Source organism: Martes martes (genome assembly GCF_963455335.1).
Source record: "Martes martes genome assembly, chromosome: 17".
Classification (NCBI taxonomy): domain Eukaryota; kingdom Metazoa; phylum Chordata; class Mammalia; order Carnivora; family Mustelidae; genus Martes; species Martes martes.
This window is the reverse complement of record NC_137905.1, coordinates 50,078,261-50,098,734: the sequence shown is the minus strand read 5'-3', so window position 1 is coordinate 50,098,734 and position 20,474 is coordinate 50,078,261. Positions and strand designations below refer to the sequence as shown.

At 45.8% G+C, this 20,474-nt stretch overlaps 1 protein-coding gene across 2 annotated transcripts in view; it reads right to left on the bottom strand.

Moving 5' to 3' along the window:
* The window catches only part of SAE1 (SUMO1 activating enzyme subunit 1), an 81,111-nt gene that overhangs the window by 48,763 nt on the left and 11,874 nt on the right, over nucleotides 1–20,474 (bottom strand). Inside the window, exons 2-5 of one of the 2 annotated variants that reach the window (XM_080829250.1) lie at nucleotides 19,104–19,215; nucleotides 13,373–13,546; nucleotides 11,108–11,250; nucleotides 9,360–9,459 (exon numbers count right to left, since the gene is read on the bottom strand). In XM_080829250.1, the coding sequence (XP_080685376.1) occupies nucleotides 9,360–9,459; nucleotides 11,108–11,250; nucleotides 13,373–13,546; nucleotides 19,104–19,215 (529 nt within the window). The remainder of the gene's footprint in view (nucleotides 1–9,359; nucleotides 9,460–11,107; nucleotides 11,251–13,372; nucleotides 13,547–19,103; nucleotides 19,216–20,474) is intronic. The other variant, XM_080829251.1, reaches the window with a different exon arrangement.

Sequence of the window (20,474 nt, the reverse complement as noted above, 5' to 3'; positions counted from 1 at the left end):
AAATAAAGTATATTATATTCTCCTGCCTTAACAACTATATTTTCTTACTACCTGGAAGACTAGGATCAAATTTGGAATTCTCACCCTCCTTGGGAGTTCTGTGCCAGAATGGGGTGCACTACAAAAGGTGGTCCTCTTTCCCTCTCTCTTCCCACCTCTGGCTCTCACAGCTCAAGAGGCTCTGCATGTGAGTGTGGCCTCCCAGGCCACCCTTCCCCCACTACAACAACTACTCCTCGGCCCTAGGCACATGGACATTGCTGCCAAGATTTGCACTCTGGAGGAAGATCAGGGAAGAAGCCCACATAAGCCTGGGAAGTAAGCCTGGGGTTGTCTGGGCAGGAGATTCCAGGGGTCCCAAGCATCCACAATATGGTCCAGAACTGGAGAGGTGGGTTGGTAGGGGAGATGGGCCCAGGTGGACACATCTCTTTAATTCCATGGAATCCTCACTCTACTAGGGGAATGGCTGGAAGGAGACCAGAGTGGGACCTTGTAGAGCGCTAAGACCAAAGACAGAGGCCCTCTTTCCTCCCCAAGTCGAAGGGCAGAACTCCCCGCAATTTTGCCAGTAACTTGTGAACTCAGACAAATGAATTTACCTCTCTTAGGCCTGTCTCTGGCAGGCAACCTTTAGGAAAGTTTTCTGAAATTTGGGGAGGAGGACCCCAGTAAACCTTGTCTGAAATATGTATCAGCCCTCCAGCTACAGATGACAAAGCCAGAGGCAGGCACATGGCTCAGGCCACACCAACCAGATTCTTTCTCCTGGGAACTAGGAATCTGAAAGCTAGAAACAGAGACACATTGATGACCAGAAGGGCTCTTTCGAGAAAAGCTAAATTCTGACTGTCTCCAAGTCTCCCCAGCCTGGTCTTTATTCTTCTCGGGTCATAGTGGTTGTTCAATGCTTCTTGTGCTACCACACCCTGCCTCCAATTAATGTCCCATTTTTCTGGTTCAAACTACCTAAAGCCTATCGTCATCTGGGTGCCTGGCTGGCTCAGTTGGTGGAGCATGCGATATTGATCTAGGGGTCATGAGTTTGAGCCCCGTGTGGGATGTAGAGATAACTTAAAAAATAAATAAATAAAACCCCCAAAACTATGTCCCCTAATCTATAGCGCAACAAATGCAGATGGTGGTACCCATCTTACCCATCTCACGGATACTGGATTTATAACAAGAAAAATACGCTTAACAGCATCCGCAGAAAATGAAGGGTCTTCACAAAAAGCCCCCAGCAATATCTGCCAGGCAGCCGCAACCACCACAACGAACACCCTAAAACAGGTCACTTTTGCACCTCACTCAGCCCTCCCCCCTCTCCCCGCCCTCAGCTCACGGATCCCTCTGGGTATAATGCCTGACTTTCTTCCCTCCACTACCCATTTCCTTTCCTGGCAATTCTGAGCCTTAAGGATTTCAATCTGATAGTCTAGTTAAGACTAATAACAAGCCCTCTTACACCTCTCCCCAGATGGGTATCAGCTTCCTGAAGCAGGGACCACAGTGGAAGACGCAGCACTGCACAGAACAGAATGTCAGTTAGTATCTGTGAGCTGATAGGGTCCAATCTGCTTTTCATTTGCCAAAAAGCCCGACAGTAAATATAAAAGATGAATTCTCCCACCCAGTCTGAGAGCCGTCAAATTGCAGGGCTGTGCTGAGTCACTCACAGAGCAGTGGACAAGTGCAAAACCCTCAACGCGACATGAGCTGGTTTGATGGAATGAGGCAAGGCGGCAAGAGAACCAACATATGCTCTTAAAGCCAGAGCCTCCAAAGTGGACTATCCACTCCCAGGCTTATGGGAAATATGTTGCATGAAGAAAGCAAAAGACGGTACTTGTTTACATCATATATATTAGATCACATATGTGAATGAGTAGAAAGAACACTGAAAGGAACACGACAGTCATTACTGGGGAGCAGGGTTCACATTTTCTCAACTTGTTCTGTGTTTTCCACATTTGGGACTGTAAACACACTTATTTATTTTTTTAAAGATTTTATTTATTTCTTTCAGAAAAAGGGAGAGAGACAGAGAGCGCAAGCACAAGGGTGGAGGGACAGAGGCAGAAGCAGGCTGCCCGCGGAGCAGGGAGCCCAACTCGGGACTTGATCCCAGGACTGGGGATCATGACCTGAGCCAAAGGCAGACACCCAACCAACTCAGTCACCCAGGTGTCCCAACACATTTTACTTTTTTTTTTTTTTAAAGATTTTATTTATTTATTTGACAGAGAGATCACAAGTAGGCAGAGAAGCAGGCAGAGAGAGAGGGGGAAGCAGGCTCCCTGCGGAGCAGAGCCCGAAGCGGGGCTCGATCCTGAGATCATGACCTGAGCCAAAGGCAGAGGCTTAACCCACTGAGCCACCCAGGTGCCCCACACACTTTACTTTTAAAAAGCTGAACATCTATAACAAGGAATACAGCTCTGGCTGTAAAGCTAAATGTTAATCAGAACTGAAACAACTTTGAAAACCAGATTTCTAGGTTGGATTTCCACACCTACTCACAGGAGTCTATAGTTTTCAAAAGCATTCTAACCAACGACAACTGCAATCCTGAAACAAAGCTGTCACACTCAGCAGAGTGGCAAAAGAGCCTGAAGTCACCAAATGTTACCATCACATACTGCTGATTCTGGACTGTGACCTGACAGAACTACTCAAGAGTCATTTAGCAGGTCTGGTTAAGTTGAAACTGCACATACCCTAATTTCCCTCCTAAGTATACACCCCAGAGAAATCACACATTTACCCAGAGAGATTATCTACACACACACACACACACACACACACACACACACTTTCTCTCTCTCTCTCTGTGACACCATTTGTAACAGAAAAAACGTGCATGCCCACATGCCCATCAATAGGAGATTCGATAAACAATAATGCTTTCACATAACAAATACTCTACAGCGGGGGAAAAAAAAAAGACAAAATGTCCTGCAGGGCTGTCCTAGAGAACTCACGATGATGATGGCAATGTCCTGAATCTGTGTTTGTCCTTCACAATACAGATGCCAATAGCCACACATGCTTGGTGAGCATCTGAAATGTGGCTAGAAGACTGAAGAAAATTTTTTATTTTAGTTAATTTTAATTTAAATAGCCGTCTGTGGCTAGCGGCTAACCACAATGGAGAGCAAAGCCCTAGACCTGCAGACAAACACAGTCGGCCTCACAAACATAATGCTGCTCTTAAAAAGCAGGTGGTCGGGGGACGCCTGGGTGGCTCAGTTGGTTAAGCGGCTGCCTTCGGCTCAGGTCATGATTCCAGCGTCCTGGGATCGAGTCCCACATCGGGCTCTCTGCTCAGCAGGAAGCCTGCTTCCTCCCTTCTCTCTCTGCCTGCCTCTCTGCCTACTTGCGATCTGTCAAATAAATAAATAAAATCTTTAAAAAAAAAAAAAAAAAAAAAAGAAAAAAAAAAAAGCAGGTGGTCGGGGCACCTGGGCGGCTCAGTGGGTTAAACCTCTGCCTTCAGCTTGGGTTGTGATCTTGGGGTCCTGGGATCGAGCCCTGTGTTGGGCTCTCTGCTCGGCAGGGAGCCTGCTTCCCCCCCCCCCCGCCTGCCTCTGCCTACTTGTGATCTCTCTCTCTCAAATAAATAAATAAAATCTTTAAAAAAATAAAAAGCAGGTGGCAGCGCACATACGATATTAAACCTGAGGGGCACCTGGGCAGCTCAGTGGGTGAAGCCTCTGCCTTCGGCTCAGGTCATGATCTCAGGGTCCTGGGATCAAGTCCCGCATCGGGGTCTCTACTTAGCAGGGAGCCTGCACCGTCCCCCCCACCGCCTGCCTCTCTGCCTACGTGTGATCTCTGTCAAATAAATTAATAAAATCTTTAAAAAAAATATATTAAACCTGATTTTTAAGATGTTAAAAAGCATACCAAACAATTCTATATTGCTTGGAAATACATAAGTAGTAAGAAGAAATGGGTGGGAATGAGAACCACAATTGAGGACGGAGGTTACTTATATTGGGGAAGGATAGCCAGCAGACCTTGACCATGCTGGCAAAGTTTTATATATACATTTTTAAAGATTTTATTTGTTGGGGCGCCTGGGTGGCTCAGTGGGTTAAGCCTCTGCCTTTGGCTCAGGTCATGGTCTCAGGGTCCTGGGATCGAACCTCATATCGGGCTCTCTGCTCGGCAGGGAGCATGCTTCCTCCTCTCTCTACCTGCCTCTGCCTACTCATGGTCTCTGTCTGTCAAGTGAATAAATAAAATCTTAAAAAAAAAATTTTTTTTTATTTGTTTACTGGACAGAGAGGGAGCGACAACAAGAGAGGGAGCACAAGCAGCGGGAGTGGGAGAGGGAGAAGCAGGCTTCCCACAGAGCAGAGAGCCCTATGCGGGGCTCAATCCCAAAACCGAGACCATGACCTGAGCTGAAGGCAGATGCTTAATCCACTGAGCCACTCACGCACCCCAAAAAAAGTTTTATGCTTTAAATTAGGTAGTGGGCCCTCAGTAGTCAGCTAGATCATTCTCAATTTACACCTACATCACATTCCATTGTTTAGATTTACAAACGTGGTAAAACGCCATGTCAAGCAGGGCTGTAACCACACCTTCCAGGTACTTGCTATTTAGAGAGAGAAAGCATACTAGCACACGCAGGAACAGAGGGAGAGGGAGAGAAGCAGACTCTGCACTGAGCACAGAATCCCACAACCCTGGACCCTGAGATCATTACCAGAACCGAAATCAAGAGTCAGAGGCTCAATCAACTGAGCCACCCAGGCATCGCCCCCGCCACCTCCGTACTTTTTAAAATTCCCACAAATGTACCTGCCTTGGGAAGAAGACAGAGAAGGAACGCACAGATAGGTCCAACAGGACTGGAAATATTTGGGTTTTTAAGTTGGATAGTGTTTTGTTATGTCCTCTAATTTGTCCTGATGTGATGGGGCACCTGGGTGGCTCGGTTGGTTAAGAGACTGCCTTTGGCTCAGGTCATGATCCCGGAGTTCTGGGATCGAGTCCCGCGTCGGGCTCCCAGCTCCATGAGGAGTCTGCTTCTCCCTCTGATCTCCCCTCTCATGTTCTCTCTCTCAAATGAAAAAAAAAAAAAAAATCTTTAATTTGTACTGATGTCATATTATTTGAGGGTATCAAATATCACAATAAAAAATACACCAGATTGTGCCCTGATGCTGGGAGAGACCTCTTGCCTCAGGCCCAAAATGCCAAACCCCCACTGCTACCAGCCTCCCCCCACCCCACCTGTCCTACCTGGAAAACCTGCTGTCAGCACTCTACCCAACTCTGCAATATGCACCCTGACTCTCCTGTCCCCCACCCCAAACCAAGTGATTCTGACAATCAGCAGGGCTTTGAACACCTCTGGCGTAAAGGTCCTGGTCTACGGAACCCAATGACCTACTTTTTAATATTCCCGGCCAAGTCCCTTGTCCTCCTCAGAATTCTGTTCTCTCAGCCCAGCTCAAGTAACGTAAACCACAACAACTAATGTGCCAGGCGGTTAATTAACCCATTTGGTTGATCACAAAGAAAGTCAACTCAGTAATTCTTTTTTAAAATGACAGTGATCTCCAAAGCTGTCCTATGATGTGGCAGGAGCAGCCACAACATAGTGACCAGACATCTCCCGGGGACTGTGCCAGGGACTGCACCAGGAGCACAGCGGTGAACAAAAGTGCCTAGCCCTTCCAGAGCCTAGACTCTGACGGGGAAACACTGACAGGTTCCCTCAGCATCACGAACCAAGGTGAAGAATGAAAGCAGTCTGTCCCTGGAATGTTCCCTTCAGCATGGGGGTGAGAGGAGATGAGTCGTCCACAAACTGCTCCGAAAACAGGGATCAAAATAATGAATCACTCCTCAACCGTGGAATTTCACAACTGATTCATGACAGGAGTATTAACAGTGCCCAAATTAGTCCCTTACTATTTCAGAAACAGAGGTAAAATTAAATCTGTATTTCTTAGCATGTCACGAACAAATCCTATGTTGTGTTTAATTTTTAAAGAGCCGTGGTTTCGTAACCACTCCCAGGCATCTACTTGCGTCTGGCAGCCCTTAACAGTAAAGAAACAGAGCAGTAGCAAGGGAGCACGAGGGTGGCCTTGTACCCTAAAGGCTTTTCCAGAAAGGTCCCAATCTTTACATATTTTATCCTATCATCCCCATAAAACTTCAAATTATCCTAGAAACTCTAAGGGAATTCACCCTTTAGGCGGCAGGGCAAGCCTGTGGCCTCGACCGTCTATGTCCTCCCCCTCCACTCCACCTTACACGGCCGCGGGAGCTCAGGCAAGTCAAGGAACTTCTCTTAGCTTTGGCAGCAGCTGTAAGCAGAGACAACAGGACTGGATGCTGGATGCGCTTCCCTGCACCCAACAGAATGCCTCACACACAATAGGCATCTTGCATTTCAAAGATACAGAAAGAGATGGCTGCTTTGGGGTAAAGGAAGCCAGAGTCATTCTGTTTCAATGTCTGGCTTTCAGCTGATCCCACTTCCTGTGACTAAATGCCAGTCCTGGCTTCGGTGCTCGGCAGACCTGCCTTCATGTGCCAACTCTGACAATTCTTCCTCTGAGAAACCTTTCTGGACATTTCCTTATCATAGAACTACTGCCCTCTCCTTTACCCACTTTGTACTGATGTCTCTATTAAACTTATGCCCGAGACCTGATTCTGATGAATTCTGTCTCATAACTTTTCCTGGGCACCACAGGAAGCCAACTACTGAGCACCTACCTCTGGGCTACACATTTTCCCACTCTTGTATTCATCATGATGACACATGTGCTAGAAAGGCCCAGTATCCTCCTAAGCGGTGTGAAAACCACAAGCTCTATTTTTCCTCTTTGTTTTTTAACGTTTCTAATTTAGGAGCACAATGTGTACCTTGAAGCAAAAGTGGCTATACAACATTTGGTTGAACCTAAGGAAAGGGGGGGCGGGGAGGGAACCCTAACCAGAAGCCTTTCGCAGGAAACAGGAAGTGGTTGCCTCCCCACCCCCATCCTGCACTTTGAGCATAACCCAACTACTTATTCTGTACAATTAAGGCGAAGGGGCATAATCTCAATCAAGGAATTTCTGAGTTGGAAGAAAACTTCAAAATCCGGAGGCCTGTTATTATGAGGTGGCGAAGCTGGAGCCCAAACCCAGCTCACACCCGTCCTTCCACAGTGCTCTTAGTGAGGCTGCACAAAGACAAGGTTTGGAATCCCAGGGATTGTCATCAGGAATGCACTGCATGCCTCACAACCTTAAAGGCTCGGGGTTGGAATCCAGGACTGAATTGTCCAAGTGAAACAGCTGACTAACAATGTCAGCTGGGGAATATTTTGATACCTTCAAATTCGGCCCCTGCAGGAAGAGGCCGCACAAAGAGCTCCGTGACTGAGGAGCCCAAGGAATGGTACGCAAAGGCCACCGGGTGCCTGGCCGGGCTGCCCACATTCCCCTCATAGCTCCGTAAAGTGGCTCCCCAGAGCGGTTTCCAGATCCACCCCAGTGGGCACCATCAGTATTGAGTCCAGGGGAAGCGTCCAGCTGTGAAGGGCTAACAAAGCTAGGAGCTCTCCCCATTTGAATGTGAAAGACCCGCCTCAATCAGAGAAGGCCCTTAAGCCATAAAACCCTTCACACCAAGGCCAAGTGTCACACTTGTAAGAGGGTGTGATTTATAAATTGACAGCACCCACAAAGCTGCTTTTGTACTCCTCCGTTAGTTAACAATTTATCTCCCCCCACCAAACTCACGGAGCTATTCAGATAAAGCTTGACTGGGCCTCAAAAAGAAAGAAAAGAAGGCAAAAAGAAAAGGACCCAAGTTTTGGCCAAAACACCGATGTTCACTCTGGGTAATTATGGTCCTGTGAATAGACACTAAAATTAGGGCTTAATAATTCCTCTGTATCACACTCACAGCAATCAAACTCTTCCAATACAAACATAAAGAGCAAGAAAACGAAAATCTCCGGCCCAGCCTTGCTGGAAACTCAACGAGTTCCACTTCTGTGGTTTCTGCAGTCTCTCTTGTGGTTTCTGCACTCTTAGAATCCCCCCTTTAGAGCAATTTTAACTGGAAGCTCTGACCAGCTGTTTTTCTTTCTCAACATTTAAATCTACAAAGCAAAGAGTAAATACGGGCTCGGTCATCTCTCTCCTCAGTTGGTCAAAACCAATTCTGGCCCCTTCATCTTGTCTCCCCCATCGCGTGACCCCCTTCTCAGATTCCAGCACTGGCTTCGGAAGATCCTCTCCCGCCGAGTCCCTGCCCCTCCTCTCGCTGTAAAACGGACTTCAATCACTGCGCCAACTCCAGTACGGCCTACGTCCCTGCAAACTATGTTAAAAAGTACACACCGGATTATAACACTTGTCAACATTGAGGACTTTCTTCCTAAAAAGTTATCTGGTAGAAAGCCGACCCCGAAACTTCATCTTAAAGAAGCAAAGCATAAACAATTCAAACTTAAACTGTATTCTTGCCCACTTAGGTAGGATTTCCCTAAATGGTCTGTCTATCCAAAAAACTTTCTTTTATGCAAGAGGCATGGCCTTTGCTCCAAAACAGTTGTTCTGCTACTGCTCCAGATACTAGAGGCCCCAGTCGGCCCACACACCAAGTCCTGCAGGTATGTTCTCTTTAGCCTCTGCGGGGTGAAAGGAAGAACATTCAAACCAAAGTAGTAAGTAGGTGGCTGTGTTAAAAAGTTTGGGACTAGGGGCACCTGGGTGGCTTAGTGGGTTAAAGCCTCTGCCTTCGGCTCAGGTCATGATCCCAGGTTCCTGGGATCGAGCCCCGAGTCGGGCTCTCTGCTCAGCAGGGAGCCTGCTTAAAAATAAAAAGTTTGGGACTGGCACCTGGGTGGCTCAGTCAATTAAGCGTCTGCCTTTGGCTCAGGTCATGATCCCAGAGTCCTGGGATCAAGTCCTGCATCAAGATCCCTGCTCAGCAGGGAGCCTGCTTCTCCCTCTGCCTGCTTCCCCCCACCCCCCACCCCCGCTTGTGCGTGCCTGCATACTTTCTCTCTCTCCAAATAAACAAAATCTTAAAAAAAAAAAAAGTTTAGGGGAGCAGGAGGGTGTGGGGGAAAAAAAGTTTGGGACAGACCTATTAAAAAAAAAATCTATTTCTGATTCCGTTAAAAACTGACACCTGGCATCACTGCATCCATACTCCTTCATGGCAACAGCTGGCTGCCACTAAGCAGCAGCCACCCCCCTCTTTAAGTGGGACAAGCACTGGCCCGGCTTGTCCAGGCCCCTCCCGTCAAGACTACGTGCTTGCTCACCCTGCTTGCAGTTGTGACTGCCTGTCCCCCATAAGGCCCCCCTCACAGTACACATACCTTTTTGACCATAGTAGTTTCAGATGAATCAAGCTTTGCTCTCTTGGTATCAGGTCCGTCTTCTACTCCTTGGCTAACTTTGGCAACTTTGGTTTTCTCCCTAGAGGGTGACAAGGGAAGGAATTGAGCTCTACTCTCTGAATCATGCCGAAGAGCATCACCAGCTCACATGATAGGATGGTGGCTAAGAGCAAAAGCTTGGGGCGCCTGGGCGGCTCAGTGGGTTAAGCGTCTGACTTGATTTCAGCTCAGGCCGTGATCTCAGGGTCGTGGGATCAAAACAACGTCAGGCTCCAAGCTCGGCAGAGTCGCTTAAGGTTCTCTCCCTCTCCCTCTGCCCCTCCTCCCCCAATGTGTGCTCTTTCCCTAAAATAATTCTTCAAAAAAAAGGGGGGGGGCAAAAGCTTTGCAGTCAGGTATAGCCGAGTGGTTTCCAATCCCAAAGTGGCTGATGATTACCTGATAAATCAGGTATGTGGAAATAACAATCCCTGACAGAATTATTTTAAGATAAGAAATAACTAACTGCTTAGCATACATTGCCTAGCACAAGGTAAGCTCTTGAGAAGTCTTTACAAATTTCACTTGAATCATGAAATAGAGCCAAACTTCGATTTCTCCCCTCTGCCACGGGGAGCTCACATTAAAATAATTTGGGTTTGGGGCACCTGGGTGGCTCAGAGGGTTAAATCTCTGCCTTCGGCTCAGGTCATGGTCTCAGGGTCCTGGGACAGAGCCCCACATTGGGCTCTCTGCTCAGAAGGGAGCCTGCTTCCCCCTCTCTCTCTGCCTGCTTGTGATCTCTGTCAAATAAATGAATAAAATCTTTAAAAAAATAAAAAAATAATCTGGGCCTGCTTTTCTCCAGTATGCCTTCTCCGTCCATTTATAGCGTGCCCAAAACACTACAGAGTTTCTGAAAGCCATAAAACACCAAAGTTACGAGAGATCTTGAACATGTCTGTCCTTCCCCCATCTCGATTTTACAGACGAGGTATGTGTAGACCAGGGCAATTTCAGCGATCTGCCTAAGAAGCTGAACAAAAGAAAGCAACTCTTGACTCTTGGTAGGGAGCTTCACCTACCACACAGGGCCTCTCTTTACCTCTTATTAGTAAGAGAGGTAGTCAGAAATAACAGCCAAAACCCCACCGCAGGTAGTTTTACAATACTGGTATCATCTGCCATCTTTCATCTAGAAGCTGTAAGTTCCAAACACTGCAGGTCCCATCATGTGAGAAGCACCGCGCTCTGCAACCCTGATACTCAAACTGAGAGGATAAGGTCTGTTTGTTCCACCAGCACAGTCTCTGGACTTCGAAGCTTTTCCAAGACAGACTCCGGCTGACTGTGCCTTCAGAGTTACCCACCTGGCTATTTCGTACTCATTTTATTATCAACCTGGAAACACAGAGGCCAAAACTGAGGTGCACGTGTTTACAATCCAAGCAAGCCTTCCCTAATCAGATGGTGTGGTTTTGCCACCCAAAGCCCAGGCTGCCCAAACACCCACCGGGTGTATTCGACTGCAGGAAGAACTCCGCTTTAGATTAGACCATTATTTGGGAAACGGGGGCCACATCTGCTACAATTCTCAACACACAACCTACATAATCGGTAAGCTGTTAATGAACTGATTTCCAAGTATTCTAAGCACACTTTCCTTAGATGGACTGTTTCCTACTGGTGAATAGAACTGTATTTTTTTCTGAAAATGTTACATTCTCCCCTCCTCTCCCAAAACTTACTCTACGAATTCATGTTCTCCAAGATTGGCAAATGTGTATCCATGGTAGCCAAAAACATCTCCTGTAAAAAACTTGACGCTGTTTTTGTGACAGATCTGGTCCACTTTGATTATGACATCCCTCGAACAGCAAGTCAGGCAAACCTGCAGAAAGGAAGAATCGGCGGGTGTGAGTTTTGCAAACTGTGAATCACTGCCCTGATGTCTACATAAATCTTGGTGAACAGTCTCTCTGGGCATGTCTAAAGCCAGTTTCCAACAGGTCTAACAGGTTCTTTGGATCCTATGGTGAGAAGACAAAAGAAAAGTTGCAGGTTTCACTAGAAATGTAAATTGCGAGACCTCCACTTATTGCCATCAAAACAAATGGGTTTAACTAGAAAGTAAGGCCATTCCACGGATTTATCTCCCCTGTTCTATGAACATATGTAAACCACATCTCAAAGTGTTCATGAAAAGGAAAAAGACAGTAATAACTTAGCGTAAGTTATTTCTAAATTATTTAACCTGTTAAAATCTGCAAAAGCTATCATGAGAAGCACAACCAGTTTTAAGTGATTGAGGGCATTTCCCCCCCTTCTTTTTTTTTTTTTTTTTTTTTAAGATTTTATTTATTTATTTGACAGACAGAGATCACAAGCAGGCAGAGAGGCAGGCAGAGAGAGAGAGAGGAGGAAGCAGGCTCCCTGCTGAGCAGAGAGCCCGATGCGGGGCTCGATCCCAGGACCCTGGGATCATGACCTGAGCCGAAGGCAGAGGCTTTAACCCACTGAGCCACCCAGGGGCCCCTCCCCCCCTTCTTTTGATTGACATGTTAAGATAAAGAAGATAAACAAGTCATGTTGAGATTATTTTTCCAGTTTTCCACAGTTTTCAATGTGCAACTTTATCTGAATTTAAGGACAAAAGAAAAGGTTACACACCAAGTGACCTTCCATTCAGACCTAGACAATGAACCGGTGATTCACTCAATAGACTTATCAATGTTGCTCTGAGGCCTCTAGGTTGTGTTCCAAAAAGTGGAGGTACTGCAACTAGCTAAATTTTACTGCATAAAACACCATCTTTTCAGGAAAACCTTTGGGATATGGGTCACGAAGACAACTTCTAAACTGCACGTTTTCTTCTGAACACAGAAAATACCCAAGGGAAAAAAAAAATCAAGTCTAAAATGCAAGACAGCCACAGTTGAACATGCAACGTTGACCAAATGGAACCCTGCAGAGTGAAAAATGAGGGTAAAACCTAAGAGGCCAGAAACACAAGTCCCCTGAGGCATTTATCCCCGCCCCATGCGCATGCTTTATACAACCCACCAGCCAGGGCTTCAGTTCTAACCAACCCTCTAAGTGCTAGAAATGCAAGGGACACCTAGAATTAACCAAATGTGGTTACTATGGATAAAGAAATGAAGAGAAGACTTATGTCCAAACAGAAAATGTTCCAATACTTGGGAGTTACAAAATAGAATGAATTAAATTAAAAAAAAGACAAAACGCACAGATGATCCATCATTCCAAGCACACATTTGAACAGATGCACATATGAAATGTAACAGTGTGGAAAAACAAACTACCCAGCCCAGATTCTAACCTCTCATGTAATGGGCCTCTCATTTAAAAACCAAGCAGATCATCTGTGACTATTCCACGGTTACCCAACATTTGTTTAGCTTTTCCTGGGTACAGGGAACCATGTCTGAAAGGTCACAGACGCTGAAACAAAATTTAACTTATCCTTTCACCTCTGCATAGATCTGGCAGTGAAACCAAATGAGGCTGGATATGCCTCATTTGGCTTATGACTACAGGGAATGTGTCTAGTTATCCATGGCAACGTGGTCAAAGTGGCTGTGTGAAAGAGACAGACATAGACCAAGATCAGGTGTGCTCTTTTTTAAGACAAAACACAAGCTGTAGTTTGATATTTCTAACAAAAAAAAATGCCTCTACTACAGAAATTAACCACCAACTTGTTTTCCAGAGAAAACACTTGTAGTAAAATGTATCGAAGCTATATGGAAAGATTCTGGAAGGAGTACAAACACCAATGATGAAACCTGGTCTTGAGGGAACATATGCCCAAAGAAGAAACCAGCAGACAGCAAGTCACAAACAGCCACAGAAGATCCAACAGACTGGATCCACTACCAACACAGTCAACACGGAAAGGCACCGCGCTAGCAAGACACGTACACCAAGGCAATGTCAGACTCGAGACTCCAATGTACTAAACCTACGGATTTTACACTCTTTATGGGACTTACAGCATCAAACTGAGTGAAAAATGACTCCGGCTTCTTTTCTATATTCTCAGTGTCCACCTTCACGTCCACCATGGGGTTGAGATTCTGGGCTCGTTCCAAAGAGGCTTCGGCCCTGTTGCGGCCAACAGATCCAGTACGGATCAAGAACTGAGCCCCGGGGTCTTCTGGAGATACCTAGAAATAGCACTGTTTTAATACCTGAATTTTAGAGAGAAAACAAATTCTCAAAAACAACAAACCTTTCTGTTTTCAAGGATAACGAAAATATCTACCATCTAATTGTATTATTGTTCCTGCAGAAATTTGCCTAATGCAGACTCCCTACACTCACTCCTTCAGAGGCTTAAAGTAGAGACATTGAACTTTTTTAACTTGGCATTGATAGTTAAAGAGCACCCCCTTGTGTTTATAAAGAAAATTCACTCTAAACAGAAAAGTCCACACTTTCTTCTTTAAATTTGTAACTGCTAATAAAATGATAAAATTATCAGTGGTTAAGAATTTGCCAAATACCGGGGCGCCTGGGTGGCTCAGTGGGTTAAAGCCTCTGCCTTCTGCTCAGGTCATGATCCCAGGGTCCTGGGATCCAGGAGCCCGCATCGGGCTCTCTGCTCAGCAGGGAGCCTGCTTCCTCCTCTCTCTGCCTGCCTCTCCACCTACTTGTGATCTCTGCCTGTCAAATAAATAAATAAAATCTAAAAAAAAAAAAAAAAAGAATTTGCCAAATACCTACTATGTTCCCAATTTTAAACATCTGGAGACAAGCAATAGTAGTTTAAAGGATGTAGTCCCTGGGGCACTTGGGTGGCTCAGTCGGCTGACCATCTGGCTTCGGCTCGGATCATGATCCCAGAATCCTGGGATCAGAATCCTGGGATTGAGTCTCGAGGCAGGCTCCCTTCTCAGTGGGGAGCCTGCTTCTTCCTCTGCAACTCCCCCTGCTTGTGCTCTATCAAATAAATAATATCTTTTAAAAAAAAATCAATAAACGATGTAGTCCCTGTCTACAATTGGTTTAAAAATCAGACCAGGGAGGGATGTCTGGCTGGCTCAGTCTAAACAATGTGCAAGGCCCTTGATGAGGTCAAGCCCCATGCTGGGGGTAGAAATTACTTTAAAAAAAAACCCTGAACTTTGAAAATAAGAAAACAAATAAAATCAGACCAGTGCCAAAATCAGTCACAATTAAGAATGCCTGAAATTAACTCTTAAATTCAATTAAAAGTTCAGAAAGGAGGAGAGATGAGTAGGGCTTGAACAAAAGGAGGATTTCACCCACAAGGCTGGATGTCAGCAGAGAGCCTCAAAGACAGATGATAAAATCACCTGACAGGGGCGACGGGGTGGCTCAGTCCTTTAAGTGATACTTCCAGCTCAGGTCATGATCCCAAGGGTCCTGGGATGGAGCCCCACACTGGGCTATCTGCTCGGTGGGACCTGCTTCTCCCCCTCCCTCTGCCTGCTGCTCCCCCCTGCTTGTACTCTCTCTGTGTCAAATACATAAAATCTTCTAAAAATAAATTAATTAAATAAAATCACCTGAGAGCTGCCAATACGATTACAGATTCCATTCCGTTCACAGCATTTCTTCACACATCCAATATCTAATTTAACAATTAATCTCTAGTATGTTACCTTCACCAAGACAACACAAGCAATCTCCGTCCTCTCCTCCAGCCAACTATCCCTTACCACCTTTCCTTCAAGAAAATGAGCTGGGGGGCACCTGGGTGGCTCAGTGGGTTAAAGCCTCTGCCTTCAGCTCAGGTCATGGTCCCAGGGTCCTGGGATCGAGCCCTGCATCGGGCTCCCTGCTCAGCGGGAAGCCTGCTTCCCTTCCTCTCTCTCTGCCTGCCTCTCTGCCTATTTGTGATCTCTGTCTGTCAAATAAATAAATAAAAATTAAAAAAAAAAAAAAGAATTTATAAAAAAAAAAAAAGAAAATGAGCTGGTCTTCCTCCCATTCAAGGCCAGCCCTCTAACAGTATCCTTGACCCAACCTGTCCTACTTTTTCAGGGATCTCATTACATACTGAGAGGTGTACATCATACTGGTTAAGAGCAAGGCTCTGGAATAATTCAAGTCGAATTCAAATCTTCGATTCAAATCCCAGCTCAGCCACTTACTGAACGGTGGGAGCGCGAGCAAGGGTATGGGAGTCACAGGCAAAGTGAGGTTAAGACAAGCAGTACACTTTCTGTAATCACTCTATTAGTGCTGCTCTGCTCTTCCCTCACTGGACAGCCAGTCTCCATGTAGACCCTCTTGGCTAGGGTTTCCCCTGGACTCCATCTCAGAATCACTCACCTCTCCGCTCTCCACAGCTCCATAAACTCACTACCTCTAGTTTCTGCTGGCATATCTAGAACTGTTCTTACTGGCACAGACTGCTTCCTCATCCATCAGAGTCTAACTGCCCACCTGATATCTCTTTCTGAATATTCATATTCAACTCCTCTATTTTCTGGTCAGCTGATGAGCCTACCACCCATCCAATTACTTGAGCCAGAAACCCCAATCTTTATAGCCTCGTTATGTCCTTGGTAACAGCCACCCGATGACGTAGCTAAGAGCACAGGCTCTACCAAGAGTCCGACTCCCTGGGTGCCAATCGTACCACCATCTACTATGACCCTGAGTGGCCCAGTAATCCACTTCCCTTTCCTCAGTTCTCTTATCTGTAAAATAAGGATGACAATCCCTACATCTCAGAGTTGTGAGGACTAAATGAGATACAACTACAGCTCTTAGCACAGTATCCAGCACCTGCCGGAAGCATCTGCTACCACAGGTACCTGCTTTCCCTGTGCTCCCGTGTACGATCCCACCGATTCTACCACCTCCTGTTTTTTACCTCCGTGTGCTTCTTGTCTTTTCTACCACTAGTGCTATTACTCGGACCCTTTTTTTTTTTACCTAAACTACTAAAGCAGCCTTCTAGATGGTCGTCTGCTCGTTATCTTGTGCAAATCATATACAGTGACTAGTGTTCTACAGGAGGCCTGAAACTGACCAGGTCACCCATCCCATATTTGAAACTCTTTAACGAATCCTTACCACCCAGAGGAATGAGTACAAGCAAGGCTTCCAAGCAGGGCCTTCACGATTTGGACTTTACCTACAACCTGCAATCCCCCCCCACCACACACCACTTTGGGCTTCTCATTCTAAAAACACCAAATAGCACTGCTTGTTATATTCTACTTCTGCCATGCTGTTCTATGACACTGCTAATGTTTCCTGCCTAAAATACCGCCCTTCAACTTGAGAAATCTCTACTTGTTCCTTAAGCCTCAGCTAAGACCACAGCTCCAGGAAGCCTTTCGTGTCCCCCTACCACAACCTGAGTCTAGAAGCCTGCTCTGGTTTCTAAAGAAATCTTGAGAATGGGAACCCAATTTTGTGCATCTTTGTATCACCAGCATCTGGACAGGATAGCCTGCAGGTACTCTAGGATATTTGTTGATGTAAACAAAATAGAACACTCTGAACTCTGAAGGACAGGAATTAACATCCTTGATTAATAGATGAGCAAACTGCAGGGCACCTGGCCCACTCAGTCAGCAGAGCATGAGACTCTTAATTTCAGAGCTGCAAGTCTGAGCCCCACACTGGATATAGATTACTAATATAATTAACTAATTAATTAATTAGCAAGCTGAGACCTTGAGAAGTTAATAAAGCTTCTCGCCCAGCTTAAAGATGTGGGATTTGAGTCCAAATCTGCAAAATTCCAGAGCTTTTGCACTAGGTAGCACAGTCTCCCTGGGATGTTCCTTGTCAGGGGGAAAAAAAGCACAAGCAAATTCCAAAGGGCAGAACCATCAAAGTGTGTCCATGAATTTATGAGGTAAGAGTCAGGCTGGGTAAGCTGACTGGGCCCAGTTTACATGAAGCCAGTGGTTCTCAACTCTCCCTGACTTTTAGACTCACCTGGAGAACTTTTATTTCTTTTTTTATTTTTTAGATTTTATTTATTTATTTATTTGACAGAGATCACAAGTAGGCAGAGAGGCAGGCAAAGAGATAGGGAAGCAGGCTCCCCGCTGAGCAGAGAGCCCGATGCGGGGCTGGATCCCAGGACCCTGGGATCATGATCTGAGCCGAAGGCAGAGGCTTTAACCCACTGAGCCACCCAGGAGCCCCAAGAACTTTTATTTTTAACAAATCCCCCAAATACTCAAATCACAGATGGGACAGAGAACCGCTGTATTAGGTCTTGAAAACCAGTCAGAGGAATTAGGCATTTCAGTGGAAGGCACATGGAAGGCACTGCAAGTCCTCAAAGTGAAGACGGCAGGGCTAACAGCCTGTTCACTGCAACACTGGGTGGCACCCATCGCTGTCCTGAGGCAGTAACAGCACTCTGTCACGCTTCAGTATTTTATCATCTTTCCCCATTCTCGGAGTCCTGCAACCAGATGAGGAAGTCATCATCCCCATCTGGCTTCAGTTTCCCACACTACAGGCCTCCACATTTAGGAACCATCCTTCCCTGGCTCTCTCTGCTCTGACCCTCTCTACACGGCAAACAAATTCTCCCTCCAAAAGCCTCTAGGGGGCACTGTGGTTGGGGAGATGTCAAAACTGCAACTGCTCCGCCCACAGTTTGCTTCCAAGAATTTTCTTTCCTTAGAAGGTTTTGAATTCAAGTCAAAAATCAATTTGTGATTGATATTAAGTGAGGCAACCCACATTTCTCTTCATTGCAGGAGATTTTCTTTTAAATCCTCATACTACTTTTCTCCTGAAACCCAGACAGATGAGCTTTAAAAAATTTCATCAACATTTGCTTTCTTCCAGAGCCTACACCTCACTGTGTGGCTAGTTACTTAGTATGTTCATCGTCTAAAAGGAAAGACACCAAGAGTACCATGTGATGACACAATATTTCAAGTATTTTACCTTAAACAACAACATGATTTCTAGAATTTGGTTTAAAATACTGTCCAAAAAAATAAAATAAAAAATAAAATAAAATACTGTCCAAAAAAATACAGACAAAAAAAAATACTGTTATCTGTAAAAGTCAGATAGATGGGGTAGCCAACGTTATTCTACTTTTGTAGATATTTGAAATTTTCTATAAAAGAAAATTAAAACACTGAAGCATGAGAATGTAAGAGAAAGAAGTTGTTTTCACCTTGGAAAAACTGGTCAGAGAAATCTACGTAGGAGAGGAGAATGACTACCATATCTTCAATTAGATGGTATGCCATAAAATTATTAATTATCAGATGTTTATTATGTGTAAGCACCATGCTAAGCAGTCTGCATCCATTCTCTACCACCCACTGTTTTCCAAACTCATGAAACTCTCCTGAGATACCTCTCAAATGTTACATAGTCCTGAGCCGCATCTTGAACCTTCTAAAGCAGGATCATTGCAGGGTAAAGGCCAGCTACACCATAACAAAGCTCTGAGGGGATTGTGCAATTTTAAGTAGCCACGCAGGCGGTTTATACGTATGAAGTGGAAAACCACCCCTCTCCTCCTCAAAGTCACCCTCCAAGGGAGAGACTAACTATGCTTTAAAGCGCAAGGAGGAGACAGGAGATAGGAGCTGACCACCCAGGACGTGCCAGTGCCATGAGGCCACAGCTCCACTAATGCCAGCCCTCCTTTCACACGCCTGCAGGGGCACACAGGAATTCACGACACTTCCAAATTTTTTACACTGAAGAGGGGAGACCGTGAAGGAAGAGTGAGGAGGTGGCCAAACATCTCACCTGTTCAGGATCCAACATGGTCAGTCCTTTCACTCCTGCCAGAATGAGATTCTTGGCAATTTCAGCCCCGAGTCCTTTCATGCCGACAAGAAGCACCCGGGAGGCCCGCAGCCTGTAAGGCAGACACTGTTAACCAGGTGACAGAGAACAGTGAAAGTTTCACCGAATTCTTGAAAAACAAAACAAGTCACAATAACAGTGAAGTAATTTTGGTTTTCATTAAATGCACGGAAGCATCATGGCTAAAATCCAGGAAAGAGACAGGCTCTAATCCATCCTGCAAAGAACAATTCATTCAACAAATATTTATTGAGCACCTACTATGTCAGGCACCCCTCTAAGGTATAGAAATAGAGCAGTGAACAAGACAGACATAACCCCTTCCCTCGTGGAGCTTTTATTTTACGGAAGAGATAGAGATATAGGATGTCAAAAAGTGATGCAAATCAGGGAGGCCTGGCTGGCTCAGCCTGCAGAACGACTCTGATCTCAGGGTCATGAGTTCAAGCCCCACACTGGGCACAGAAGAGCTTACTTAGAAAAAAGAAAAAAAAGAAGTGATGGAAATCAAGCAGGATATAGATCAAGAGTGTTGGAGGATGCTATTTTACTCAGACGGATCATGAAGACCTTTCTGAGAAGGCGCTGAGCAAAAATCAAAATGAAATGAAGGACAAATATACAAATATTTGGGAGAAGAGAAAGTACAAAAGCAGCAAGTATAAAAGGCCTGAAGCGGAGGAGTGCCTGGCATGTTTCGGGACCAGAAAGGACAGTGGCTGAAGAACAGTGAGCAAAGGTAAGAACAGTGGGGGGGGGGGGGGTCATAGACAGAACCAGGGCCCACATCACGAGGGCTCCTACAAGCACTGTAAGTGCTGAATTTTTTTTTTTTTAAGATTTTATTTATTCATTTGATAGAGATCACAAGTAGGCAGAGAGGCACGCAGAGAGAGAGAGGAAGGGAAGCAGGCTCCTTGTGGAGGAGAGAGCCCAATGCGGGGCTTGATCCCAGGACCCTGGGATCATGACCTGAGCTGAAGGCAGAGGCTTTAACCCACTGAGCCACCCAGGCGCCCCTAAGTGCTGAATTTTACCTAAGCACAACAGAAAGCCATGTCAGGGGTGGGCCGGATTCCTGGAGGGATAAGGGTGTCACAGTTAAGGTGAGAGAGAATGAAGGCTTGGACTAGGACAGCAGCACCAGAAAAGGTGAAAAGGGGTAGTATGAGCAAAAACAGGGTGGCATTAAAGAGGGTGTATTCGGGGGGCGCCTGGGTGGCTCAGTGGGTTAAAGCCTCTGCCTTCAGCTCGGGTCGTGATCCCAGGGTTCTGGGATGGAGCCCCGCGTCGGGCTCTCTGCTCAGCGGG